The sequence below is a fragment of the Mirounga angustirostris genome, unplaced genomic scaffold (assembly GCF_029215605.1).
Source record: "Mirounga angustirostris isolate CCGP_5_RB_7025 unplaced genomic scaffold, mMirAng1.0.hap1 SCAF_2, whole genome shotgun sequence".
NCBI lineage: Eukaryota > Metazoa > Chordata > Mammalia > Carnivora > Phocidae > Mirounga > Mirounga angustirostris.
This window is the reverse complement of record NW_026991710.1, coordinates 127,070,025-127,095,959: the sequence shown is the minus strand read 5'-3', so window position 1 is coordinate 127,095,959 and position 25,935 is coordinate 127,070,025. Positions and strand designations below refer to the sequence as shown.

Here is a 25,935-nt window from a genome sequence, read left to right as displayed (position 1 = left end):
CATTCGGCTCAGGTCATGATCCCAAGCTCCTGGGATCGAGCCACACATCAGGCTCCCTGCTGAGCGGGCAGTCTGCTTCTCCCTCTCCCTCTGCTCCTCCCCCTGGCTCGTGTGCTCTCTCGCTCTCTCTCTAATTAAATAAATAAAAAAGATTTTATTTATTTATTTGACAGAGCAAGAGAGCACAAGCAGGGGGAACAGTAGAGGGAGAAGGAGAAGCAGGCTCCCTGCCAAGCAGGGAGCCCGATGCGGGGCTCGATCCCAGGACCCTGGGATCATGACCTGAGCCGAAGGCAGATGCTTAACCAACTGAGCTACCCAGGCGTCCCTAAAATAAATAAAATCTTTAAAAAAAATAGTAATGTACCATTTCTTAAGGCAAACCTGGCCAGTTTTCCTTCTCTTGAGTATCAGATGTTCATCAAGGTGACATTTTGTATGAAGAATACCTATTGTTAAATATTAGACCCAGACAGTCTTAGCAAAGTGAGCATACAAGAAGATGTAACTGGGAATAAAGACCGGCAGAACAAAACCAGCAGCAAAATTATTTGGGGGGATTTGCTTATTAAGTAAATTGTAGGTGGGATTGCCTGTACTATTCAAATTATATTTATTTCTCTCTGTGAGTAGTATTGAGTTCACAGGAGTTCGGTGAGCACATGATACAGTTCCACTGACTTGCACTATAAAAATGAGTAGAGAAATTGGCAGTCTAATTAGGAAGTCAAGACATTCGTGTGTAGGGGAAAAAAACCCAGAGAAAACAAAGAATGGGAAGGACAGGGCAACATATTCTAATTTTTAATGTACTGTAGTTATTAATAGTAGAGTTGAAAGCCTCTTCCAGGATCTTTGAACACTTGTGGGTTTTTTTTGTTTAAAAGAGCTAAAGAAATATGAAACTCTTTAGAGCTACTGATCACCATGTCCATTTTGTGAAAAACATCATGGAAAGGGTGCCGGAAAGGAATAGAGAGAGAGATCTGTGTTCTCAGTAGGGATAATACAGTGATCACAGAAGCTTGTCAGTCTATTTTGTTCTCTTGGCTTTGTTATTGCTTCAGCTTGGTAGGAGATTTGGTATATGAGAAGTATGCATTCTGAATCTCAGAAGGGTTGTAAGTAGTGAATAATAATTGCAACTGAAATGCAAATGATCAGTTATTTGAATTTATAAGGTTATGATAACTATAGGGTAATTCAACTGGTGTTCGTAGGCTAGCCCCCGAAATTCCAGCCTCATACAATTATGGACTAGACAAAATTGTGTATTGGAAAATAGGAAATACAAGCAACATTTTTTGAGACTCTAATATGTGCCAAGCTCTGTGCTGTATATTTTATGTAGGTTTTTTTTTTTCATTCAAACTTAGTAACGAGTCATAAGATAGACATTAGAAAGAAAACAAAGAAAACAGTTCCAGCAAATAAGTAAGTTGGAAATAGGAAAGCAGGTATCTGGCTGGCTTCAAATTCTTTATTCTTCCCACTATAGTCATGATGCCCCAGGAGGTACATCATGCATCCTATTTGCTTTTTCTCCACCTGTCCTCCTCCATATTTTTTATGCTCACAGATATGACTGTTAATAGAACTCATTTTACAGGGCGCCTGGATGGCTCAGTTCGTTAAGTGGGGAGTCTGTTTGTCTCCCTCTCCCTCTGCTCTCTCTGTCTTTCTCTCAAATAAATAAATCTTTTTTTTTTTTTTTAAGATTTTATTTGTTTGTCAGAGACAGAGAGAGAGAGCACAAGCAGGGGGAGCGGCAGGCAGAGGGAGAAGCAACTCCCTTTTGAGCAAGGAGCCCAATGTGGGGCTCGATCCCAGGACCCCAGGATCATGACCTGAGCTGAAGGCAGACACTTAACCAACTGAGCCACCCAGATGTCCCTAAATAAATCTTTAAAAAAAAGACCAAAAAAACCTCATTTTACAAATTTATAATGGGTAGGGTGTGTTAATGAAACCTCATTTAAATATGTATTGGCTTTATTTGTTCTGAAACTGTGTAAAAGTCACAGATACGATTTGCTTGCTTTGAAAAAGATTAAGTAGAAAAATTCCCATTGTAACTTGATGTTGTATTATAGATCTTAATTACTATAATTGAGCTGTCAATGGTGATAAAAAAATGAAATCAGAACTCCTATAACTTTTTTCCTAAAGCTTTCAGAGTATTAATAGAAATATTTTATAGTTTTAATAGTTTTTAGCTTTAGCAAAAGCCATTTGGCTGGATCTCAATTATTTTTCTTTTTTTAAGATTTTTTTATTTATTCATTTGAGACACAGAGATACAGAGAGAGAGAGCATGTGCAGTGGGAGAGGCAGAGGGAGAAGGAGAAGCAGACTCCTTGCTGAGCCAGAAGCCCAATGTGGGGCTCGATCCCAGGACCCTGGGATCATGACCTGAGCCGAAGGCAGACGCTCAACCATCTGAGCCACCTAGGCGCCCCCTCAATTATTTTTCTTTATTCATCTTTCTCTAATTCTTAAGAAGGAATTCACCTCCTTGTCTATACCCAGACTTTAAACTATAGAGGTTCATCAGAATTTTAGAACTAATGCGTAATTGTGTTCATTAATTTCAAGTAATACACTATTCTTTTCCATTCCCTACAGTTTATCATATATGGCTCTACGTATTATGATGATGATGATATTAATTTAGGCATTATTAAAATGGCATTATAGCTCTATATTTGTCTCAGTAGCACAATATTATTTACTAACTCATACTTTCTTTTCCCATTATGTAATATTACCTTATTCTACCAGGTAACATAGGATGATAAAAGTTGGACTGATACACAAGATGAAAACACAGTATTTGTCATGATAATAATATTATTGTTTTCTGTTTTGAGAAGCAAATCAGGGTTGGCCCAAGGCTTTGTTCATAAAAGTACATATAAGGTGTTTTGGTTTTGGGGGCTTTTGTTTTTTGAAATGGAACAAGTCAAGAAGTTTTGCTTATTGTAGTCCTGAAATAACTATCATTTTTTTAAGTGTAGGCAATCCTTGATTTATAAACACCTGACTTAGAAAGGGTTTTTTTTTTTTTTTTCTTTCCATAGAATGAAAAAATGTTCCATCAGAGAAAGACTCATTTTTTGACCTGTTATCACCAGAGTACCACTTTTCTAAAACTGTTCTTGGTGCTAGAAATTCCTTTTACTTTTTTCTTCTCTCCTTCTCATTGCGTTTGTCCTGTTCTTTCACATCCAGCCCCCAATTTTATTCCACTACTGCCACCATCAACTTGGCAACCAGAAATGGCAAAGTCAGCTTCTTTTGCATCCATATAAATCCTATCGCTCTGTTTTGTTGCCACTAACTTAGTGGTTCTCAAGTGAGGGTGATTCTCCCCTGCCCAGTACCTGCCCAGAGGACATTTGGCAATGTCTGGAGACATTTTGGGTTGTCACAGCTGGCAGGGGGTGGGAGAAAGTATGCTTTTGGTATCCAGTAGGTAGAGGCCAGGGATGCTGCCCATCATCCTGTAATAAATAGGACAACCCCTCATCTTTAAGAGATGTCCGTAGTGCTAAGGACGAGAACTTGTATTCGCTCTATTCAAGCATCAGCTCTGTTTTCAACTCTCCTAGAGCTAAAGTTAGACACCCCTCTTCTAACCTCTTACAATACCTTGTGTAACATTTTTTTCACATTTTTTAATCTTTTATTTATTGATCTTATCAACATGACTGCATTCTTCTTGAGGGCAGAGGTTGTATATTCATATCGGTGTCTCCCGTTTGTGGGTATAATGCCAGCTACATAGTGAGAGGTCCATAGATGAATAATTGCATGCATAAATAAAGCACCCTAGACTTCTCCATTGCCTTCCTGGCACTTCCAGAAACCTCCTCTTGCTCACCTCTATTTTCCCCACCTCCACTCATTATTTATCTCATCAAATATTAGTGTGTCAGTCCTATCATCAATATATTTAGTTCCTAAAAATGTGGATCAGCCCACAGTTTTAAGACAGAATACTGGCACTCCAGGGTTTATTCATTAATGCTTTTTTAAAGACAAGCATGCTACGAATACCATGGTTGGTACATACAGACCAGCTATGGTCAAAATGCTTGTTCTAAGGAGATGGCCCTGATAAATTCTTACTTGCTTTTGAGACACTTTGCTGTAATATCCTTGACCCATAGATTCTTAGTGTTTAACCTGGCTGGTGATGCCTGGCATCAGCATTTACCTTTATGGCACGTTCTCACTTTGGCATGGCATTTGAGTTCCAGTCCCTTTTTACGTCTTACCATGGCTTCCTTATATGCTGTGCTCAAACCATGTTCAGCTGTCCCCCTTGCTCCTGGTCTTTTGTTGCACATGCTGCCTGTCACTCCCTATTCAGAACCTTTCCTCCTACACATTCTTTAGTCTCCGTCAATACACATGTCACGTTTTGGAAGCCTTGCCCTAAGACCCCAAGATGGAGTGATATATACCTTCTTTACATCCATAGCACCTTTTGCCTACCCCTACATACTATTAATAGAAAGGCAGTTGCAATATTTGTCTTTCTCACTGAGAGCAGAGTCTATGCTTTCAAGGCATTCCTAGTGTCTTCTATGTATGTATATATGTAGGGATGTATGGATATACAATATTACATATTATATATGTAATAAACATTGGTTGTATGAGAATGGATGAAACAGAATACCTCTTCCAGTCTGCAAAAATTACACAAATTTGATTAAACCTTTCTGCTAGGAAGTGGAGGTGAATCAATCCAAATGTTGAGAGCCTTTGGAGAAGATGGTACAAAGAGATAAACTTTATGTTCACTGGCAGGTTTATCAGCTTGATCAGAGGGCTCACCTCTAGATCACATTAGCTTAGCTCTTTGTTAAGCAAATAACTTTACTGACTAGTACTTTAATGATGTGCCCATGGCTTTAATTGAGTGTTTTTACAAAGAATATATTTTTAACCATATATTCAGTTGCCTCTGCACAGAGAAGGAAGGAACTCCAAAACCAGGTGTGATAATGATGATGGGCACTTGAAGGTATTGTTCTGGTTTGTGGAAACAGTTTTCCTTACCAGAGAGAGGGGGCAGGGGAAATTATTTAAAGCTTCGAAATAAGATATTGCTTTGAAAGTTGTATAAATATTTTTAAGGGGACACCTGGGTGGCTCAGTCGGTTAAGCGTCTGCCTTCGGCTCAGGTCATGATCCCGGGGTCCTGGGATCAAGCCCCACGTTGGGCTCCCTGCTCAGTGGGAGGCATGCTTCCCCCTTCTCCCTCTGTGTGCCTCTCCCCCTGCTTGTGCTCTCTCTCTGACAAATAAATAAAATCTCTATAAATATATACTTTTTAGACTCTGTTTCATTATGATAAATAAAACATGATCCAATTGGATTTTCTTAGGTGAGATTAGGAATGAACATTATGGTTTGCTTTGTTTTTTTTGACAATATCAAAACGTCATGCCTAGGAACTTTTATTTTGTTTTCTCCTACATCTGCAGAGTCTGGAGGTGACTCCAATGTGAAATTTTTTGGATTAGCTTTGTGCTTGAGGATACTTGCCTACATATTGAACTTTGTAAAGCATCTAGAAACTTTTATCCATCCACTCAAGCATGAATCTTCTGGACTGTAATGAGATGGTAGTAAATTCACATCTGGTTCTGCCACTTACCAGCTACGTGACTGCAGACAAAATACCTAACCTCTACACCTTATTTTCTTCATTTGTAAAAAAAGATCTTGTGTTTGGCATATGTAAGAGTAAGCAGTTTTCATCATCATCTTCATTGCTGAAATCTTATTAGAAATTCGTTTCGTTACGTTAAACTCTTTTAAGATGCAATTTTCTTTCTTAAAAACACCTTAACACTAAGGCCATGTGCAAATGCGGTAGTAGACAGTGACCCAAAACACAGCCTAAAAAGGGCTTACTGTAAAAGTGTGGGAAGAAAGGATAGAAGGGGACTCTGAACAGCCAGGGAGCTCCCCCAGAGTCCTGGAGGAAGATAAGTCATCAGGATTAGACCTGGCACTATTCTGTCTTGACCTCAGCTTTCGGTTCTTCTCAGAATCTGAAAGCTGTGTCCCGTAACCCTTCATTTCCCTCCTAGAAGGGTCTTTGTCACATGGCAGGAGTGGTTTTTATCTGTCCCTTAAGAGCAAAGGGCAGCAGTACTTGAAGAGCAGAAGGAAGAAGCTCCAGATCAACTCTGCCGAGGGCCAGGACATAAGTTTATACGTGTAGAATGGAGTGAAGATGCACTTTGGCAGTCCTTTGTTTTGCCAAGTGGCCTAGGCTCAGGCTCCATTGGAACAGCAGAAACCAGAGGAGAGCAAAGTAAATCTCAAAAAAAAAAAAAATCTTTTAAAAACATAAATGGTTAGGCCTTCTGTGTGATATCACACCCCAATGTGAGAACCTGTCAAGGGTTGTATGTGTTGTCAGATGCTTTGTGATGTCCCTAAAGATTACAAACATCAACAGTGATAAAGCTGCAATAACGGTAGTATGTTATTGACCACGTACTTTTTTCCAGGCCCAGTGTAAGATGCTTTAATGGATTTTCCCTCTTACTTTTCACAACAACCTCATGAAGGAGTTAAGTTATTCCCGATTTTATACACGAGAGAATGAGAAGAGAAGCTAAATAATTTGCATGAAATCACACCAGCTAGCATGTGGAGGCACCAGGAGTACATATGAACATTTGGACTTTAGTACCAGCTCTCTGAACCACCAGGCTCTGCTGCTTCCTCCTCTGATCAGTGGTTCTGTGGCCATGTCTACTGTCCCACTGTGGCCATCCTTCCTGGAGGTTCCCAGCCAAGACAAGAACCTGAGCTCATGCTAAGGGAGAACTTCCATGAGGGCTTAAGACTAGAGATGGAGGGATGCCTGGGTGGCTCAGTTGGTTAAGCGTCTGCCTTCGACTCAGCTCATGATCTCAGGGTCCGGGATCGAGCCCCGCATTGGGCTCCCTGCTCAGCGGAGAGCCTGCTTCTCCCTCTACCCTCTGCCTCCTCCCCCCTGCTCATGCTCTGTTTCTGTTTCTCTCTCTCAAATATATAAATAAAATCTTAAAAAAAAAAAAATACAGAGTGGAACCTTCACCTATAGCCTTTGCTCTGCATACAGATGGAGAAAAAGGAGTCATCATTTGCCTCCTTTTTTATTTTCCCTGCCACAGAGCCTGTTAACCTAGAAAGGAGAACTTTAAACTTTAGAGTTGGGAAAATGCTGTTTTAGACATAAGATACTGATTGGTTGGTTGGCTGATTGGTTGCCTGTTTGGTTGCTTGGTTGGTTGGCTGGTTGGCTTATAGAGCTAGCCTAAACATGATGATGTAAATCTTGAGAACTGTAGAACCTGGGCTGACCTCAATGAGAATTCTGTTTTGTGCCAAGGTTTCTACCACCCTCCTATCCTCCAACCCAGCTTTCTATTGAAGTGTAACATGTATGTACAAAGTAAATGGCTCAATGAATTATCACATCTACTCAGTGCCCAGAAGACCCCACATATGTGTTTCTCAGGACTGCCCTACCAAAGTGCCACAAACTAGGTGACTTAAAACAACAGAAATTTATTGTCTCACAGCTCTGGAGGCTGTAGGTCTGAAAGCAAGGTGTTATCAGGGCCATGCTCCCTCTGAAATCCTAAGGGAATCCTTCCTTGCCTCTTGCTAGCTTCTGGTGGTTTGTGGACAATCTTTGGCATTCCTCAGCTTGCAGCTGCATAATTCCAGTCTCTGCCTCATTGTCATCTAGACCCTTTCCTCTATGTCTCTCTCCTCATGGTTTTCTTTAAGGACACCAGTCATATTGGATTAGGGCACCACCCTACTCCAGTATTACTTCATCTTAACTAATTACATCTGTAATGACCCTGTTTCCATAAAAAGGTCACATTCTGAGGTACTGGGATTAGGATTTCAATGTATCTTTTTTGGGACGGGGACATTTCGACCCAGACACCCCCATGTTCTACCCCAATCAGTTCACCTTCCTCCTTCACAAAGGTAACAGCGGCTTAGGTAATATGGTAATATTTATGGTAATACTTATATTATTATTTAAATAATAACATCCCACCAGATCAATGGTAATGAGCAAGGATGTAATAGACATTCAGTAACATTCCGTATGCTCTGCCTGGACATAGGCATGAAATTGTGGCTTTTTTGGCCCTGCCTGTAAGTACTGATTTTGATTCTATTAATTGCTTGACTTGAATCAACAGACACAATATTAACATGCAGAGTCTCTCCACTTTTGCACCCAGAAGTTTCTCCTACAATCTTTTTTTTTTTTTTTTTTAAGATTTTATTTATTTATTTGACAGAGAGAGACACAGCGAGAGAGGGAACACCAGCAGGGGGAGGGGGAGAAGGAGAAGCAGGCTCCCCGCAGAGCAGGGAGCCCGATGTGGGACTTGATCCCAGGACCCTGGGATCATGACCCGAGCCGAAGGCAGTCGCTTAACCGACTGAGCCACCCAGGCGCCCTCTCCTACAATCTTTAGTCAACCTTTTGCATTCTAGTTCTGTTACTCTTCTACATGACCTTTCGCTAATTTTTTCAAGTAGTTGATTATAGGAAGCCTTCAAGAACTGTTTTTGTTTTTTTATTTTTATTTTATTTTTTTAGGTTTTATTTATTTGTTTGAGAGGAGAGAGAGAGAGAGAGTACGAGCAGAGGGGAGGAGCAGAGGGAGAGGGAGAAGCAAACTCCTCACTGAGCGGGTAGCCAGATGTGGGGCTCAATCCCAGGACCCTGAGATCATGACCTGAGCCGAAGGCAGACGCTTAACTGACTGAGCCACCCAGGCACCCCAAGAACTGTTTTTAAAAATGAGCATTGCTGGGGGCACCCAGGTGGTATAGTCGGTTAAGCATTCGACTCCTGGTTTTGGCTCAGGTCATGATCTCAGAGTCCTGTGATCAAGCCCTACATCAGGCTCCGCGCTTAGCGTGGAGTCTGCTTGATATTCTCTTTCTCCCTCCACACGTGCTATCTTTCCCGCCTCTCTAAAATAAATAAAATTAAAAAAAATAATAATAACGGGGCACCTGGGTGGCTCAGTCGTTAAAGCGTCTGCCTTCGGCTCGGGTCATGGTCCCAGGGTTCTGGGGTTGAGCCCTGCATCGGGCTCCCTGCTCCGCAGGAAGCCTGCTTCTCCCTCTCCCACTCCCCCTGCTTTTGTTCCCCATCCTCCCCCCGTCAAATAAATAAGTAAAATCTTAAAAAAAAAATAACAACATTGCTGGGGCACCTGGCTGCCTCAGTCAGAAGAGCATGCAACTCTTGATCTCAGAGTTGTGAGTTTGAGCCCCACGTTGAGTGTAGAGATTACTAAAAAATAAATAAATAAAAATGAGCATTGCTTATCCAACCAACATGGATGGATCTAGAGGGTATTATGCTAAGTGGAATAAGTCAGTCAGAGAAAGACAAATACTGTATGATTTCACTCATGTAGAACTTAAGAAACAAACGAATAAGAGATAAACAAAAAAATGAGATTCTTAAAATACAGAGAACAAACTGGTGGCTGCCAGAAGGGAAGTGGGTGAAAGGATGAATCAAGTAGGTGAAGGGGATGCAGAGTACACTTACTGTGATGAGCACTGAGTAATGTATAGAATTGTGATATCATTATGTTGTACACCTGATACTATAACTGTTAATTATACCTGAATTTCTTTTAAGATACCATAAAATCAGTATTGCTGAAAACACATGTTTTTATATTACAGTCCTAGTTTTATGACCTTGGAGACCTCCTGTAATGTTGTTTTTGTTTGGTCTGGCAGAATAATATATTCTTAAAGTGTCCCTCCCATAAAATGACCTGATCTGTTACTGCATCTTCCCAAAGTTTTATCTTCTCTACCTAAGAAACAGCAAGATGATTTATATAGATTACCACAAGCATAAATTTAATAAGATCAAAAATAAGTATAAATTTTAAGAGCATTCAGGAAAAAAAGTGAAAAAATTTAAAAACAAAAAGGCTTTTTTTTCCTAAAAAAATCATATCATTAAAGTTTTAGGTTTGTATATTTTTTCTAAATGATTCCAAAAACAATTAGTCTAACTAGTTTGAATAAAGACTAAAAAAACAAACAGCCTTACAAACTGGTGGTTACAAACCTTTGCAGCTAATGGTTTGACCAGTGAGTGAACAGAGGCTCAGAAGCATTTCTGCGACTTGCCCAGGGTCACACAGTCAGAGACACCCAGGACCAACCAGCCATTGAACAAAACTCAAAGGAACCAGAAGACTTTCATTTTTAGGCGGTGATGTTTTAAGTTCTAATCTTAGGAAGAAATGCTGTTAGATCAAATTAACTATAAAAATGATCTATTTTGATCTGATGTGAGAAGACAGGAAATCCCATGTCAAACACAAAAGAGATATAGGGGGTCAGAATTCTTTTGATTACCATGTAGTTGCTGCCTGATTTCAAGTGCTGTCTAAAACATCACTGGAAGATGCAGTGTGTAGGTAGCCATGAAAGCAATTTTAAGGCAGATTTTTATTTGCACTGCACATACACTTCACCAGCCTTCTCATTTCCCATAAAACATTTTATATCAAAGGCAATTTAAAAACTTTCTTTAAATTTATGTTTTGTAAGGAGATAAGCAGTAACTAATATGTCAGAGTTGCTGCTTGGCGCCATATTGAGTCCCAGAAATGACCTGGCATTATGAAAGATTCTTCTTCAAAAGGATTAAGGAATACAATAATGTTTTCTTTCTTTCTTTTTCTAGCCAAGGACCCTTGTCATCCATTAGAGCGGTTATCAAGAGATGTAAGTTTGTTTTTTCCTGCTCTGTATTTTCCCCTGTGATATTTTAAATGATGGTTTAGGTTTCCAGCAAGTGATTGTATTTGATGAATCTTACAAAGAATCCAACAAAAGTAGCTTCTCTCTTCTCCTCAGGAGTACTAAACCATTTCAGACAAGCAGTTAGTTTTTCAACTTTCTTTTCAACTTTCATTTATTGATAAGCCCGTTCCTCAGAATAATATTTTTCTTTTACAGAACTAAACTGTTTTTAAAAATGTGGATTATCTGGTCAGTTTTTATGATCTAAAATAAATTTACCATTTTCCATAGGTAGAGACATCTGATGGGTGTAAAAAATGTTAAACCCTGTCCTTTTTGATTCGTTTGTTTCTATAGTGTTTTTATTTAACTGTATAAATGCCTGTGGAGATTGGCCCATGATAGAATTCTCTCCAAAATGGTGCATTCATACTTTCAACCTTACCTCTTGGATAAAGCTTTACGAAGCCTCTTGGTTAAAACTGCTCTTGGTGCAGAATTTTAACATTATTTTTAACAAAAGTCTCTGCAAAGTTCCCTTTAGTGTTAAGGAAACTAAACAGAACATGGATTACCTGTTTTAAACAAAAATAAGGAGGGGATTTTTTTTTTTTTTTAAACCAACCAAATGGATTTGTTCAAGAATAGCAGAGAATTGCAGTGTGGAACAAGCAAGCTACAGCAAAACCATAGGCAAGTCTGCAGAACAAAAGAGAGGAACATTCTTTTAGTAAGAAAAGGGGGGAATTGGGAAGACTGTTATAAAGGAAAAGCCCATTGCAGTAAACTGGGGAGTTCAAAATATAGTGGCTTCTCACTGACTGAGTTATGACAGTCTCTCATTGGCTGGGATTTTGCTGGGGGAGAAGGAAAGCCTTTCTTCTTCCTGAAGGCATAGCAACGAAGTATCTGCTGAGCTCCATCTCTTCCTTTGGATTTGCAATTGGCGACAAGTGGTAGAGCGTGAGAGCTCCCCCCGCCAGCCTCTCAGCTCCATTTGAAATGAGGTTTCCGATAAAGGAGGGATTTTAGATGTTCTTTGCATTATTTGAGCTGAGGTCACCACCCTGAGAAGAATGTATCCTATTTTTAGAAACATAATTTGCAATATTTAGTATACATTTAGGATATCCACAGATTGTGAAGAGCATGCATTTGAACGATTGCAGTGAGAATTTTGTAAAGTGACAATACAGAAGGATATTCTGCATTTCCCACATTTTATTTTTGTTGGTGGTGAATTTATAAAGATGTGGGAATGCCACAGTATGTGTTGAAGGGAATTTAGATATGAAAATGGAAAATTCCTGCCTTAGAGCCCTTTGAGGGCGGGGTGGTGTGTGGACAAGATGGGACACAGAGAAAATATAAAAAGAAAATTAGGGTCTGGAATTTAGGCAAGAACTTTTTGCTGGAGATATAATTTGGGGTTGTCAAGGTTATAGGCAAAACCCAGGAGTGCCTAAACCCTTAAAGAGAAAACATAGAGGCCAGAGAAGATGACAAAGGACAGAATCTTGGGAAATACTGATGTCTGAGCCCAAGTTCTGCCTTTAGGGTGCTGTAGGGCAAAAGGTGAATGACCCCCCAAAATTCTTCCCTGCTAAGAAGGAGAGACTGAGTCCTGTCTGCTGTCTTCTTCTTGGATTTTCGGACCTCTTTGTTGGGGACTGTAATTTGTACTTGAGTTCCCATAGATCCTCTAGTATGGATCTTGCTTTTACCTTGAGGCCCCTATGCCATGCAAGGCTTTGGGAGAAGGCAGCCAAAGTGGAGTGGGCCCCCCCCCCCCAAAAAAAAGGCTGAAAAGTAATGATCAGGGAAAAAAAAAACCAGGAGACAACTGTACATTAGAGGTTAAGGGAGGGGAGGTTTTTTAAAAGAATAAGTGAATCACAAATAGCTCTTAATGCTGCAGCAAGAACAAGCCAAAGATGGCTGAGAATAGGTCATCGTATGTGGCCCTTAGGAGGCCAGTGGTGACCTCTGGGAGAGCAGTTTCAGTAGAACACTGACATTGGAAGCTGCACTTCAATTTGAATAATGGATGGAATATGTGGAAGTGAGGACATCTGGGGTAGGCTACTCTTGTATGACATTTGGTGGTAAACAGAAGAAGGAAGGGCGAGTATCAGAGAGGAGATTTGAACGTGACTGTTCAGGATGAGGAAGCTTGGAGACACTTGTAGGCAGTGGGGAAGGAATTGACGGAGAGATCAGACTGGCGCATAAAAAAAGAGGAATTTGGTGAAATAGGGCCCTAGCAGAGAGGAAGGAGACAAAACAACGGGAAAACTTGCTTTGAGGTATCTTTTTTAAAAAGCAAACAGTAACTCAGTCGTCTTTTAATTCTTATGTATCAGTTACTTTGCATACACTCAAAAGAAATACTTGTTAGTTGTATTATTCCTGGATGTTTAGGCAAGAAGGCCAAACATCCTCATGTGATACTGTGTAAATACAGAATGAAGAATAATTGTGTCCTCCCTTCTCTTTTGCCTTTTTGCCCATTCTGTAAGAAAAAGTTGTAAACAATTTTTGGCCTACCCAATCCAGTGAAATGTCTGTTTTACTATCCCGTACTTAGTCATCTTTCTCCAGCAAGGAGAAAGACTTCATCACATTTCAAAAGCAACATTCCTTGGGGCGCCTGGGTGGCTCAGTCGTTAAGTGTCTGCCTTCGGCTCAGGTCATGATTCCGGGGTCCCGGGATCGAGTCCCACATCGGGCTCCCTGCTCGGTGGGAAGCCTGCTTCTCCCTCTCCCACTCCCCCTGCTTGTGTTCCTGCTCTCGCTATCTCTCTCTCTGTCAAATAAATAAAATCTTTAAAAAAAAATAAATAAAATAAAAGCAACAGTCCTTTACTGGTTGTATTTTAAATTCTTCCATAATGATACTAGTTCCAATCAAGACCTGAGGTTCTTCTTTCTGCAGTTATCCTTGTGAGCCCTAAATATTATGGGTAAAAATTTTGAAGGTATTATACTTGGATATATCTGGAATTTCATGCTTTTCCTGTCATTAACTTTTTAAGAGAAAATTTTTCTCTGAAATTCAGATTCAGCTACTGAATGCCTACTGTGAGTCAGGAACCGCTCACATACATTATAAGACAATGCTCTGCATGGTAGATGTTAACCCCATTTTACAGATGGTAGGGTCACTGAGTCTCGGAAAGGTGAAATGGCTTCACGAGGTAAATCTGAGATTTTAATCTAAGCTGCCTGACTACAACGTCATTGAGCTTTCAACTCTACAGATGTTCTTGTTACCATGTCAAACACGTCTAAATCATACCCAGTCTCAAGGAAATGTTAGTGAGTTATTTTATTTTTATTGTGATTTTCATTGGCAAGGTGGTACTATAGCAATGATGCTTATAATATTATAACCCTTCTGTGTGTTTATTTCATCTGATCATCATTTAATCAATGATTTTGAATTATCCAGCTCTCCTGGCTCCACGAGTTGTTAAACTGCCTCAAGGAACAAAGGGTCCCAGCCCTTCCCATAATAGGCTATGTGACCTGGGATAATTCATTTAACTTCTCTGTGTCCCATCCTCCCCATCTCTTAAGGTTGGAGTAGGATGATCACTGAGCGTCCTTCCGTGCTTATGATCCTGTTGGAGATGAGGAGGATTCTTAGTGCTAGTATTGTAAATCCAGATCTCAGTCTTTTATAAACAGCTGAATATGAATTTATTTTGTACTTAGAATTTAACCATATAAATAGACAAGTTTGAAAATAATTCTGTGGAACGATAGGATAACTTTTAACTGGGGCCTTAATTCGAAATGCACAAAAGACTAGCTAGCAATCTGTGGCAGGGGTTAAAAGGAACATGTTGGTCTGTATGAGCATCAGGGGCAAATTCGTTCATCCTGGCAACAGCTACACCAGATCTGTTTGATCTGGGAAAGTGAGAATGAGAGGAAGTGGATAGTTGAGAAATTAGCAGGAACAGTGTGAGATGCTGTATGAAAATCTAACGTATTTCTAGCCACTAAACTTGTTCAACACTGACAAAAAGAGCCAGTCATTCTGTAAGGATTGGGACAAAAGAGATTTCATAGAGGAGTGAATGTGAAGGAAAAAAAATTCAAAGCAGGAGACAGAAAAACAGTGATTCTCAAAGGACGTGGAGGAGATTCACAATAAGGCTGGGAGACTTTCTCTCCCTCGTTCTGCTGCCTCCAGAGCGGGAGTACCCCTCAGCTAACCAGGGTGCTCCTGTTACTAACCACCTCCGGTGTGAAGGGGAAGAATGAAGTGAAAAGATTTAAGAGAACGTAAATTGACTACTGGATTCCCCTTTGAGTACTGTTTTCATACTTTAAAATTAATCCTTATTGAAGTAGCAAATTGATTTTGCAAAATGGTTTTTAGGGGTTTTTTTTGTTTTTTGTTTTTTTGGGGTTTTTTTTTTTTTTTTTTTTTGCAATGTTGTTAAAAACTATAGGTTTACTGGGGTTATGTGGGTGAATGTCCTGGTCTGTACAGATGTCTCCTTGCCACAACCTATTTCTTTACTCTCTGAAACTGTGGTGCATCAACTTTCCTTTTCCATCCAGGTGTGCCGGTGGGGGAACAAACAGCGGCATGGCAGATCCGTGTTGTGCCTGAATTCCTTTTAAAGCATAGGCAGCTGGTTCACCCCTTTTTTTCCCCTCCCTTTCCTCTTCTCTAACCCCTTCTTTTTTTCCCTTAGCACTCATGAATAGTGCACAGCAAAAATGCCCCGTGGAAGAGGTATGTTTGTGACAATGACATGATACCTTTTTAATAGTGTTGTGTCTGCTGATTCTAATCGGCTGTTGTGATGGTGGTGACGTGATTGTAGCGCACTTGCTGAGCCTCTGTCTGACTTCGTGCAACCATTCGTACAAATCAGATGTGCCACTCGGAGCTTGAGCCTCTCTGTCCTCTTTTATTCCAGGAGACAAAATGCATCTCAGCTTGGTTTAGCTCTCGATAAAAATCGGCGAATGATACGAATGTAGGACTCCTGATAGACCAGCCCAGCATAAGTTCAGCTGTCGCAGCTCCATCTCCAGCCTAGATTTCATTCCCACCTCCCACCTCCACCCCTGCACCCCAGCTTTGGCAGCCTCCGTGTTCAGAGAGGACCCAAAGTTAATAGGAGGAAAGAAAGAAAAGATTCATACTGTCAGCCTTTTCAAGTCAGAAGAATTAAAAAAGTAGAGTACTAGAGAGAGATGAAGGCGACTGGCAGAAATAGTTTATACCTGAAACAAATTCCCCTTTGTGTGCATATCTTTACAGTATAGTACTTGAAGATTTTCTTAAAGGAACTGTTAGAATGTGCTTCTTGAAAATAGGAATAATATTCTCCATTACACGTATGTGTAATATGTGACACCAGATGTGACATTTTCCAGATCACATGATTAAGACTTGATTTAATTTAAAAATAAATTTGGAAAAAGTCTGAACCATCTATAGCTTTTTGAGTTTGAGGCTAAAAGGAAAAGTCAGTGCTGCATATACAGTAATATGTGCAAAAACATGTTTATAAAAGTGTTGTGAACAGTTTTTGCATTTATTACTATCTTTTGAATTTAAGTAATAAAACAATTCAAAGGTTATAAGAGCCCAGAAAAATGAGAAAATAGATGAAAATTGGACCCCTTTCACTTTCTTTACAATAGAGTTGTAAACAAACGTCACAAAAGTGCAGTCATATGGATTAAAATAGATATTTAAAATTTTTTCTGCCCATTGTAATGTCATGTCATTGTCATAATGCTCTTACCAGGCAATTTGTATTTAATAGTTTTTTCTTTTCTCTTTTCATTCTTCAAATTATTCTCAGAACCATGGAATGTGCTTTGGGGAATTTTTGAAATCTATGTTTTCTTATGCAATTCAAATCTGTAACTGAAATTAATTTTATGCCATATAAAAAGATCAGTTTGATTTGCTTTTCTGCTTAAGGATGTTAAAATTCATACATCCTCTATGATTTCAAGTATAAGCTAATTTTTTCCCATAATGTACCCTATAAAAATATAAACCTTTATTGAATGTACTGATTTTGTATTATAGCAGTTTATTCTTTCTTCTGTAGCTTCTCGGACTTCTTTTCAGAGCGAGCTTCATCGAGATAGGAGGTATGGTTATAGCAGAGGTCATGTATTTTGCTAATAATGAAATTGAAGTCTGCTATGTATCAGTTAGCCAGTTAAATATTTCTCTTTCATAAGCAATGTATTACATAACCAGTGTTCCGCCTCACCAGTACATTTCCTGAATTAATCCGTAAGTTAGAATGATGAAAATTTTGGTGGGAGAAGAAGCAATACAAGCCTCAAAATGTTCTTTTGGCAATGATTATTTATTGAAGTTAATTTTTTAAATGTTTATTAAGCACCTGCTATATGTAAAGCACTGTTGTAACTGCTTCAAAGAATTGCTCAAAGAAATGCTTTGTACCTCCCAGCTACTTTGTAAATGTTGCATAAATAAATGGATGACAAGATAGAAAATTGAATGGAAGAATAAGGAGGGAAAAAGAGGCAGGGTGGATGGATAGCTGAATGGATAAATGGCTGCATGGCTGGTGTGAGGGAAGGAGGGAGGAGGGAGGGGAGAGTCATTGGATAGATAGAAGGAAGGACCAGTAAACACACACAGATGGTAGAATGAATGGAAGCATGGATAAGTAGATAAATAGATGAATGGATTTTTATAAGACATGGTCCCTGCTTTCACATTTCTTACAGGGTAGTATAGAATAATGAAGAATGAGGATTTTAGAGTCAGACATAACCGAGTTCAAATTTTGACTTCACTGCCTTCTCACTGTGTGGCCTTGGGCAAGCTGCTTAACTTTTTCTTAGCTTCTGTATCCCCATCTTTAAAATGTTGCTAATCAGGGGCGCATGGCTGGCTCAGTTGGTACAGCATGCAACTCTTGATCTTGGGGTTGTTAGTTCGAACCCCATGTTGGGTACAGAGATTACTTAAAATCTTTAAAAAAAAATGTTGCTAGTCATACCTATCTTAAGGCTGTCATAAGGATTACTGCATGGGTAGTGATTCGTATTTATTAGCCACTAACATTATTTAATTAGACAAAAGCTATAAGCAGAGGTTTTTAGGTAATGCAATTCAAATTTAATCAATAAGCAGGTTCTACTGTTTCATGAGCTGGCACAAGAATGCGTGAATATGCCCAGTTTTGATAATAGCAGTGCTTTTTTTTTTTTTTTTTTAAAGATTTTATTTATTTATTTGACAGAGATAGACAGAGCCAAAGAACACAAGCGGAGGGAATGGCAGAGGAGAGGGAGAAGCAGACTCTGCACTGAGTAGGGAGCCTGACGTGGGGCTTGATCCCAGGACCCTGCGATCATGACCTGAGCTGAAGGCAGATGCTCAACTATCTGAGCCACCCAGGCACCCCAGTAGCAGTGCTTTTTTATTTTCATTTTCTGTAAAGTGCTCGAGAAAGGCAGGGCGGATATCATCATCCCTATTTGTTAGATGAGAAAACTGAGGCTCAGAGAGGTTGATTGTTCAGGGTCACACAGTTGGTGTTTGTTAGGAAATGAGGTTGAATATAAAGTTTAAACACGAGAATGTAGAATCAGATTAAGAAAATGATGAAAGGAGCCGTGCCTGAATCACTGTGGCTCCTCAGTATTACAGGTTAATTATCAAATTCATATACCACACTGACCAGGAGCACAGACACACATAGCAGGGTCTAGAAGTGAACATGCAAACTCTAAACACTTAGAGATGATTTTGAATTTAGGGCAGAGGCTGGGTGAGGAGGAAAAGGATAGTCCTCTTATATGGTATCATATCAGAGTAGATCTTTTATAATGGCAGAAAACAAAACAATTCTATTTGACCAGTGTACTTTCTGCCGTACGTATATTATTATGTTTGTGGTATAGGCAGGATAGCAGAACCCTGGAATGAAGAGATGGTGTGGGTCTTACTTAGCCCTTATCTTTATCCACCAAGGCAGAGCTGAGTGTGCTCAAGGGACATCTCTAACTTTGAGCCCCGGAGTCCTGGAAGATGACTCTCGTTCTCCCTTGATAGCCCAGGCCAGACAGGTCATTTCTAGGACTATGGAGGTTCTTATGTAACTTTTTTGGGGCAGTGGTTGTTTTCACTACTCTCTGAACATGTGCAGATAGACGATAGCTTGTTACCAACCTGCAAACCCTCACTGAGTCTTGTCTGCTAGGCGCCCAGAGATCACCATCGTGGCAGCTGAGCCCCTGAGGCCGGCCTCGTGGTTTCCAGGAGCCCCACCCCCGGGACTGGGATTTCCCCCTTCTTCGGCAGCAGGCCCTTGGAGGCCCAGTGAGCTGGTTCCTGCTGAGGTGAATAAGTATTACATTCTCTTGGCATTTTATTTTTAAAAGTGAGTTCAAAGATAAAAAGAGTGAGACTGTTAATACTTTGGCTCTTGTCCATAGAGGTCTAAAATCTTCATTCTTTTATTTTGCAGCTCCCACCATCTTATGAACAAGTCATAAAAGAAATCAACCAAGTTCAAGTTAATACTACGAATAATAATAATGCTGCTGCCACTCCAAGGCACACTATTACGTCTGCAACTCAGACTGACTTTACAGAAGAATTAGACAACCATCTGCCTCAGAGTAGTGCAAGTAATTTGTCCTCCCTAATTCTGACCTAGTTCTAGGGAAGTAATCAGTAGGCTTCTAGGCTTTAAATAATTTGTGACTTGTGCATAATGCATCGAGCTCTGCTTCCCAGTGAGTGTGATCACTGTGTGCTTCTTTTATTTTGGTTTGCTGTGATTATTACAATAGATCATTCTCATGAGTCGCATCCCCAATCTCGGGGGCTCACCCCAGTTCATATCACAAAAAAAAATCATCCTTTTAACCATGGTAGTATTACTGCTGATCCCCTTTATTCCCATTGAGAAGGAGGTTATATTTAGCAACTTAAACTTGACAGAGTGTAAGGTATTAGGCTTTTAAAAAGCATTGTTTTCAAATAACAGAGATGAGAGTAAGTTACTTTGGAAAAGTAAAGCAAGCAATGTTGGGATTCTGACGAGAGGAAAGGGTTCATGTGGTAAGTCTCCTGGGAATCAAGAATTTAATGGTGTTTTAAAACTATTATGTAATGAATATTTCTCTTATGAATAAATACAACTTGAACACTCCTGTGAGAAGCGGAGTGTAAACATTTCCCCTTGATTTTGGAATTACTTTTTACTAATTAAGGAAACCAAGATCTCTTGATATTCTACATGTATATTTAAACAGTCTGTGTATCTTGTATTTTTTTTTCTTTTAAATTACAATGTTGCAACTTCTGTCTGTGGGTTTTGGTCTTGTCAGAACTACAGGCACCTCTCAAGCCTCTCCAGCCTTCCCCGGCGGTCGCAGCCAGTGATCTTCCAACAAATGTGGCACCTTTAATCGTCTTTGATATTTCAGAAGAACAGAATTGTCCAGAGAATTCCAGCGCTGCAAGATGTCCAGTGCCAAGACCAAGATCAAAAGCCAACCTCAGACCAGTAGCCAGAGACAGTCACATTAAAGCGCCAAATCACCAGAAAACCAGCCCCACGGCCACAGAAAAGGAGTCCTCGCTGAGCCAGCCCCAGTCTTTGTTGGACAGTGCCAACGACTTGGAGAGTCAGGCAGTGATGAACATTATGAACACAGAACGAAGCCAAAATAGTGTCATTTCAAGAATCAAAGCATTTGAGGGTCAGACAAATAAAGAAACCTCGGGACCGCCAGCGAAACCGGAAATTGCTCCCCGCACACTGCCCCCCAGGCCTGCTGTTCCCTCAGGGAAACCCTCAGTGGCTCCCAAGCCGGCTGCCAGCAGAGCTTCTGGAGAGTGGGACTCCCGGACTGAAAACAGACTCAAGGTGGCCCCTAGGGAAGGGCTCACCCCGCACTCTCCACTGCAAGTAGGGAGCATCCCAGCAACCAAACCTGAATTGCCAAAGAAACCAAATGCTGGCCTTACACGAAGTGTTAATCATGAGATTCTGGGAGGAGGGCCTGTGGCTGAGAGCCCTGACGGTGGGAAGAAAGTCCCAACTCCTGCTCCTCGGCCGCTGTTGCTGAAGAAATCGGTTTCCTTAGAAAACCCCAACTCTACAGCTCTGCCGAAACCAGTCACCGTTCCTCCCCGACTCTCAGTGGCGTCACAGGCCAAAGCATTCAGGTCACTGGGAGAAGGACCCCCGGCCATCTCCCCAGCTCCAGCTCTGCAAAGCAAGCCTCCAGGGGACATTGACCTCATCAGTTTTGATGATGATGTTTTACCCACACCAGCTGGGAACCTGGTTGAAGAATCTCTTGGTTCAGAGATGGTTCTGGGTGAGTAAAAAGGAGAAGTGGAAGGGAGTGTAAACTCATCAGAGGGCATCTTGAATGGCACTTGCTGTTTTCGTTTCTACGACCTAATTTCTGGAGGGGTGTGCCTGTGTGTGTATGCACATGCCTGTGTGTGTGTAAGACAGAAACACAGAGAGATGAAGAAACATGGAGCTGGGTAGGAGATGGAGACAGAGAGGGACAGGAAAATCTGGAATGGGGGAAATGGAGACAGAGAAAGACGGAGACACATATTGATAACGACTACATGAGCCAGAAATAAGCAGACTGGGTCTAGCAACTAAACTAGGTGTAAGGCTGGCTTCCTAATTCTGGCAGGTGGAGAGTCAAGCATCAGGGGAATGCAAGGGAAACTTCTCATAGATGCTAAGTCACACAGTGGCCCCAAAAGGGCTCCTCAGTTTGAGCTGGCCTCGCTGGGAGAGCCAAGCGAGGCGCCGGCCCCGGGGAGGACTCCGGCGAGAGCAAAGCCGGGAATGAGGACCGAGCCATATGTAGCAAAATTTTTTTTGCTAATCTTCACAGAACATCTTCCCTGGGGAATGCAAAGTTTTGTAAATAAAATACAACAGCTGTACATTTCCTGCCAGGATCAGGACAATTAAATTTCTCAAGAGGAAATTCAGAAAGTATGTTTTCTTTCCTCACACTGTTCAGATGAAGGGTATGATAGTAAAGCTTACCTTTGATTTGTCAAAGTGAGCTGCTTTACTTGTCATTGATGATTCCTTTTACTGCTGTTTACTTTTTTGGGTAGCAGTTGTGAACATATAAGCCTAGTAGTATTTTCAAAAGGTTAGCTGTCATCTTATAAATGTTCAACATGCATCAAAATGGGATAAGCTCTGTGATTCGAAACCAAATTCTGCACAGCACAGGTGTATTTTAAATGATAACAAACATGTTTATTAAATATTTATCACGTATACAACATGTACAGCATGCCTATAAGGGGTAGAAGGACAGACGTTAGAATAAACTGAGCTTCTGCAGTGTTCCAAACCTTCTGCTAGATACCCAGACCTACATCATTTAATTTAATACTTAGACTAATCCTCTACAAGGTATTGTTGGCCTCAGTTTGCAGAAGAAAATGAGACAGAGAAATCAATGGGTAGCTTGCCCAGTGTTGTAACACTAACAGCTTCCAAGGCATGATTCAGACGTCATCTTTTTATTCTAGGTCTAGTGTATTTTTCATTATATTCCCTTGCTACCCAACATTTGTATGAATCCTTAAGCCAGGTAACACTTCAAGTCTTTGTTACGTCATTTTTTTAATTTAAACCTTTTTGGTGTTAACAAGGTTCAGGGTAGGATAGGGATGGTAAATCCAACAACAGCAAGCTGTTAAGGGGTGGAAACAGCACAAGCCAAAGAAATACCACCTTTTGTAGAAACTGCTGGATTCTATGGAGATGGCAACTTGGTTAATAACTGCTGAGAATTTATTCCCTGTCATCAAACAGGTAATTACAGTCATCTTCCAAAAGAAGGTCAACAGTATACATTCAACATGAATATAGTCTCATGTCTCATACTCAGCCTTTTCTGTTCCTTGATTTCTACCACCTCGTTGCACAATATTTAATTATGTAGGCAGTCTCTTAGCAAAATGTGTAATTTGCTTGCCCTACCTGACTTTAACCATTGCTCTTGACTGTGGAATTACACTGAACGCTTACTTTGTCATCTTTCTAAACCTGCTCCTCTTCCTATTTTCTGCACCTCACTTAATAACGCCATCACATACCCAGCCTTCCTTAGAGAATCCTAGAGATCATCTTTGAGTCTTCTACATGTCACACCATGGCTGTTTGTTTAGACTTGGAGGCAAATAGGCCCGCCGACCACTTAATTGCTATGTGACTTTGGGCAGTTTACCCCACTGTGCCTCAATTTCCTCATCTATAAAACATGGTAATACTACTACTCATGGAGGCAGTACGAGGATTAAATGTGATTATGCAGGAAGGCCCTGTCCCATTGTCTGAAACATGGTAAGTGCTCATTAAGTAGTAATTATTGTTACTTCTTGCCCTTCACATCCAATCAGTTACCAACACCTGCTGGTTTAACCTTCTAAGTAGTTCTTGAGTCCTCCTTTCATTTCCATCCCCCTTACTGCCCCACATTAGGCCTTTATGCCAGGTTACTGCAGTGGCCTCCTAAATTGAGCCCCAACTTCTGCCTCAAACCCATCATCCTCCATATTATGGCTACCCAAGGGATTTTTCTTCTTTTTTTTTTTAAAGATTTTATTTATTTATTTGAGAGAGAGAATGAGAGAGAGAGAGAGCACATGAGAGGGGAGAGGGTCAGAGGGAGAAGCAGACCCCCCGCTGAGCAGGGAGCCCGACGCGGGACTCGATCCCGGGACTCCAGGATCATGACCTGAGCCGAAGGCAGTCGCTTAACCAACTGAGACACCCAGGCGCCCCAAGGGATTTTTCTAGAGGGTACGTTGGACCTTGTTGCTGCCCTGCTTAATGTCCTCCAGAGGCCTTTAGGATCACCTCTGAATTCCTCAGCATGTAGAGAGATTTTTGTTTGTTTATTGATTTGGGGCTTTGTGACTTTTTGATGGTGTATCAATAGCATTGCCTTTGTAAATAAAGGATCATAGTCTCTTTGTGAAACCTTACGATTAAGTAAGATGATTAAATCCTGGCATTAGTCAGAAACTGAGAGATTGACACGAGAGAAAGGAGAGGAACTCACAAATATGTCTTCCCTCCTCTTCCTTCCCTCAAAAAGAAAGAAAATCTAATAAAGCAGTTTTCATAAAATGAAGTTGCTGTATTAATCTCAGGAAATAGAGATCAGAAAATACTGAAGCTGTGAAAACATTGTAAAGATTAGAAAAATTATTAAAGGAAAACTCATAAAACAAGCAGTTTAATATTGGATTCATTTCTTGGGTAGAATGCCTTCCAGGTTAATGTAAATGCAGCTGAGAAGTACTAGCAATTCCTCTTCACACCTTTACAAATCATACCCAGATGTCAAAAAAAAAAAAAGGCAGAATGCCTCTGCTGTCAGCCCCATTACACAGACCAGAATAATAGTTTAGCAGCCGATTTCTGCTCTTAAGAGAACTCAAGGGAAAGAAATGACAGAAAAGCAAGCCAAGGCTGGTGAAACTAATTATGATGACAAGCATATTATGAGAGACAGGTAATGGGCAGAAAACTACATTACCATCAGTGTTTTTCTCAGCCTAGTAATGAAGACCATGCGGACGGAGGTGTAAAAGGCGCCGCTTGTTTGGCAGCAGGTGTAGAATAATTGGTTTGGTGTGAGGGGCTAGAAGGAGGGCAGAATAACTACGGCAAAAGAGAAAAATGCCATGGATGTTCCTTAGATTTGGATAGGAGATTTTTTGTTTTTGTTTTTTTGAGATGCTTTGTGTTTTATCTGTAAAAACAAGAGCAAACTCTGTGATAAGAGCCATGGCACTGTGGTTCTTTTTTTTTTTTTTTTTTTTTAAGATTTTATTCATTTATTTGAGAGAGAGAGAGACAGCGAGAGCAGGAACACAAGCAGGGGGAGTGGGAGAGGGAGAAGCAGGCTTCCCACCGAGCAGGGAGCCCGATGCGGGGCTGGATCCCAGGACCCCGGGATCATGACCTGAGCCAAAGGTAGACGCTTACGACTGAGCCACTCAGGTGCCCCTGGCACTGTGGTTCTTAACCCCTTCTGGGAATCACAGAACTTTGAGAATCTGATTATCCTGCAAATCTTTTACCTCTCTTTAAAACAGCCCTTTAGCTCATGTATACACAATTTCCAGAGCTTCAAGGGCCCATTCTTGGACCCCAAATGAAGGACTTCTACAGAATATTGCAGTAACCTCCAATGGACTGCTTAAATAAATAATGGGACATCTACACAGTGGACGATTGTGTGCTAATTAAAAAGGAGGCACACCCCCTATTACTTCCTACTATGGACCAATCCCCAAGATACTATTAGGTGAAAAACGAGATATGATTAGGTGAAAAACACAAGGTATAGTTAATACTCATGGTACTTTAGCTACTGTTTATGTTCACACACACACACACACACACGTAGTATCTTTGGAAAGTTGTATAAAAAGCCAGTAACAGAGGTTTTCTTTATGAGGGAACTGGTTTGGCAGGAGAGGATGGGGAACCTGGTTTTGAAATCGCTAACCATAAGTAGAATTAGGGTGAAAAACGGGGGGAGTTAGCTCTTGTCATCTTTACCACAGAGAGAGATCACACTGATCCTCAGTCTTTGTGATGAGTAGAAATTTTAAAAAAAATAGCATATGATTTTTCTTTCTCTTTTTCTTTTTTTTTTAAAGATTTTATTTATTTATTTGACAGAGAGAGAGGGAACACAAGCAGGGGGAATGGGAGAGGGAGAGGCAGGCTTCCCGCAGAACAGGGAGCCCGATGCGGGGCTCGATCCCATGACCCCGGGATCATGACCTGAGCCAAAGGCAGCCGCTTAACAACTGAGCCACCCAGGCGCCCCTAGCATATGATTTTTCTAAATTGCTGTTATTCAAGATTATAAATAAAAGCTAATTATTTTGAACTACATATGTGTAAATAAGACATTCAAAAACATGTGCATTAAATCCTATTAAATAGAATCAAAAAAGTTATTTTTCTAGTTATCCTATGGAAAATTTTATGGCCATTTATTGCCTTTAAAAACCAACTAAAAGGACTAGACTTTTCTTTT

At 40.5% G+C, this 25,935-nt stretch overlaps 1 protein-coding gene across 12 annotated transcripts in view; it reads left to right on the top strand.

Annotated features, from left to right (window-relative positions):
• The window catches only part of SH3D19 (SH3 domain containing 19), a 176,035-nt gene that overhangs the window by 112,463 nt on the left and 37,637 nt on the right, over positions 1–25,935 (top strand). For 6 of the 12 annotated variants that reach the window (XM_045880307.3, XM_064585160.1, XM_045880308.3 and 3 more), the window contains exons 3-7: positions 10,778–10,818; positions 16,929–16,971; positions 19,065–19,203; positions 19,332–19,494; positions 20,200–21,198. In XM_045880307.3, the coding sequence (XP_045736263.2) occupies positions 10,778–10,818; positions 16,929–16,971; positions 19,065–19,203; positions 19,332–19,494; positions 20,200–21,198 (1,385 nt within the window). The other 6 variants (XM_064585155.1, XM_045880309.3, XM_064585156.1 and 3 more) reach the window with 3 other exon arrangements.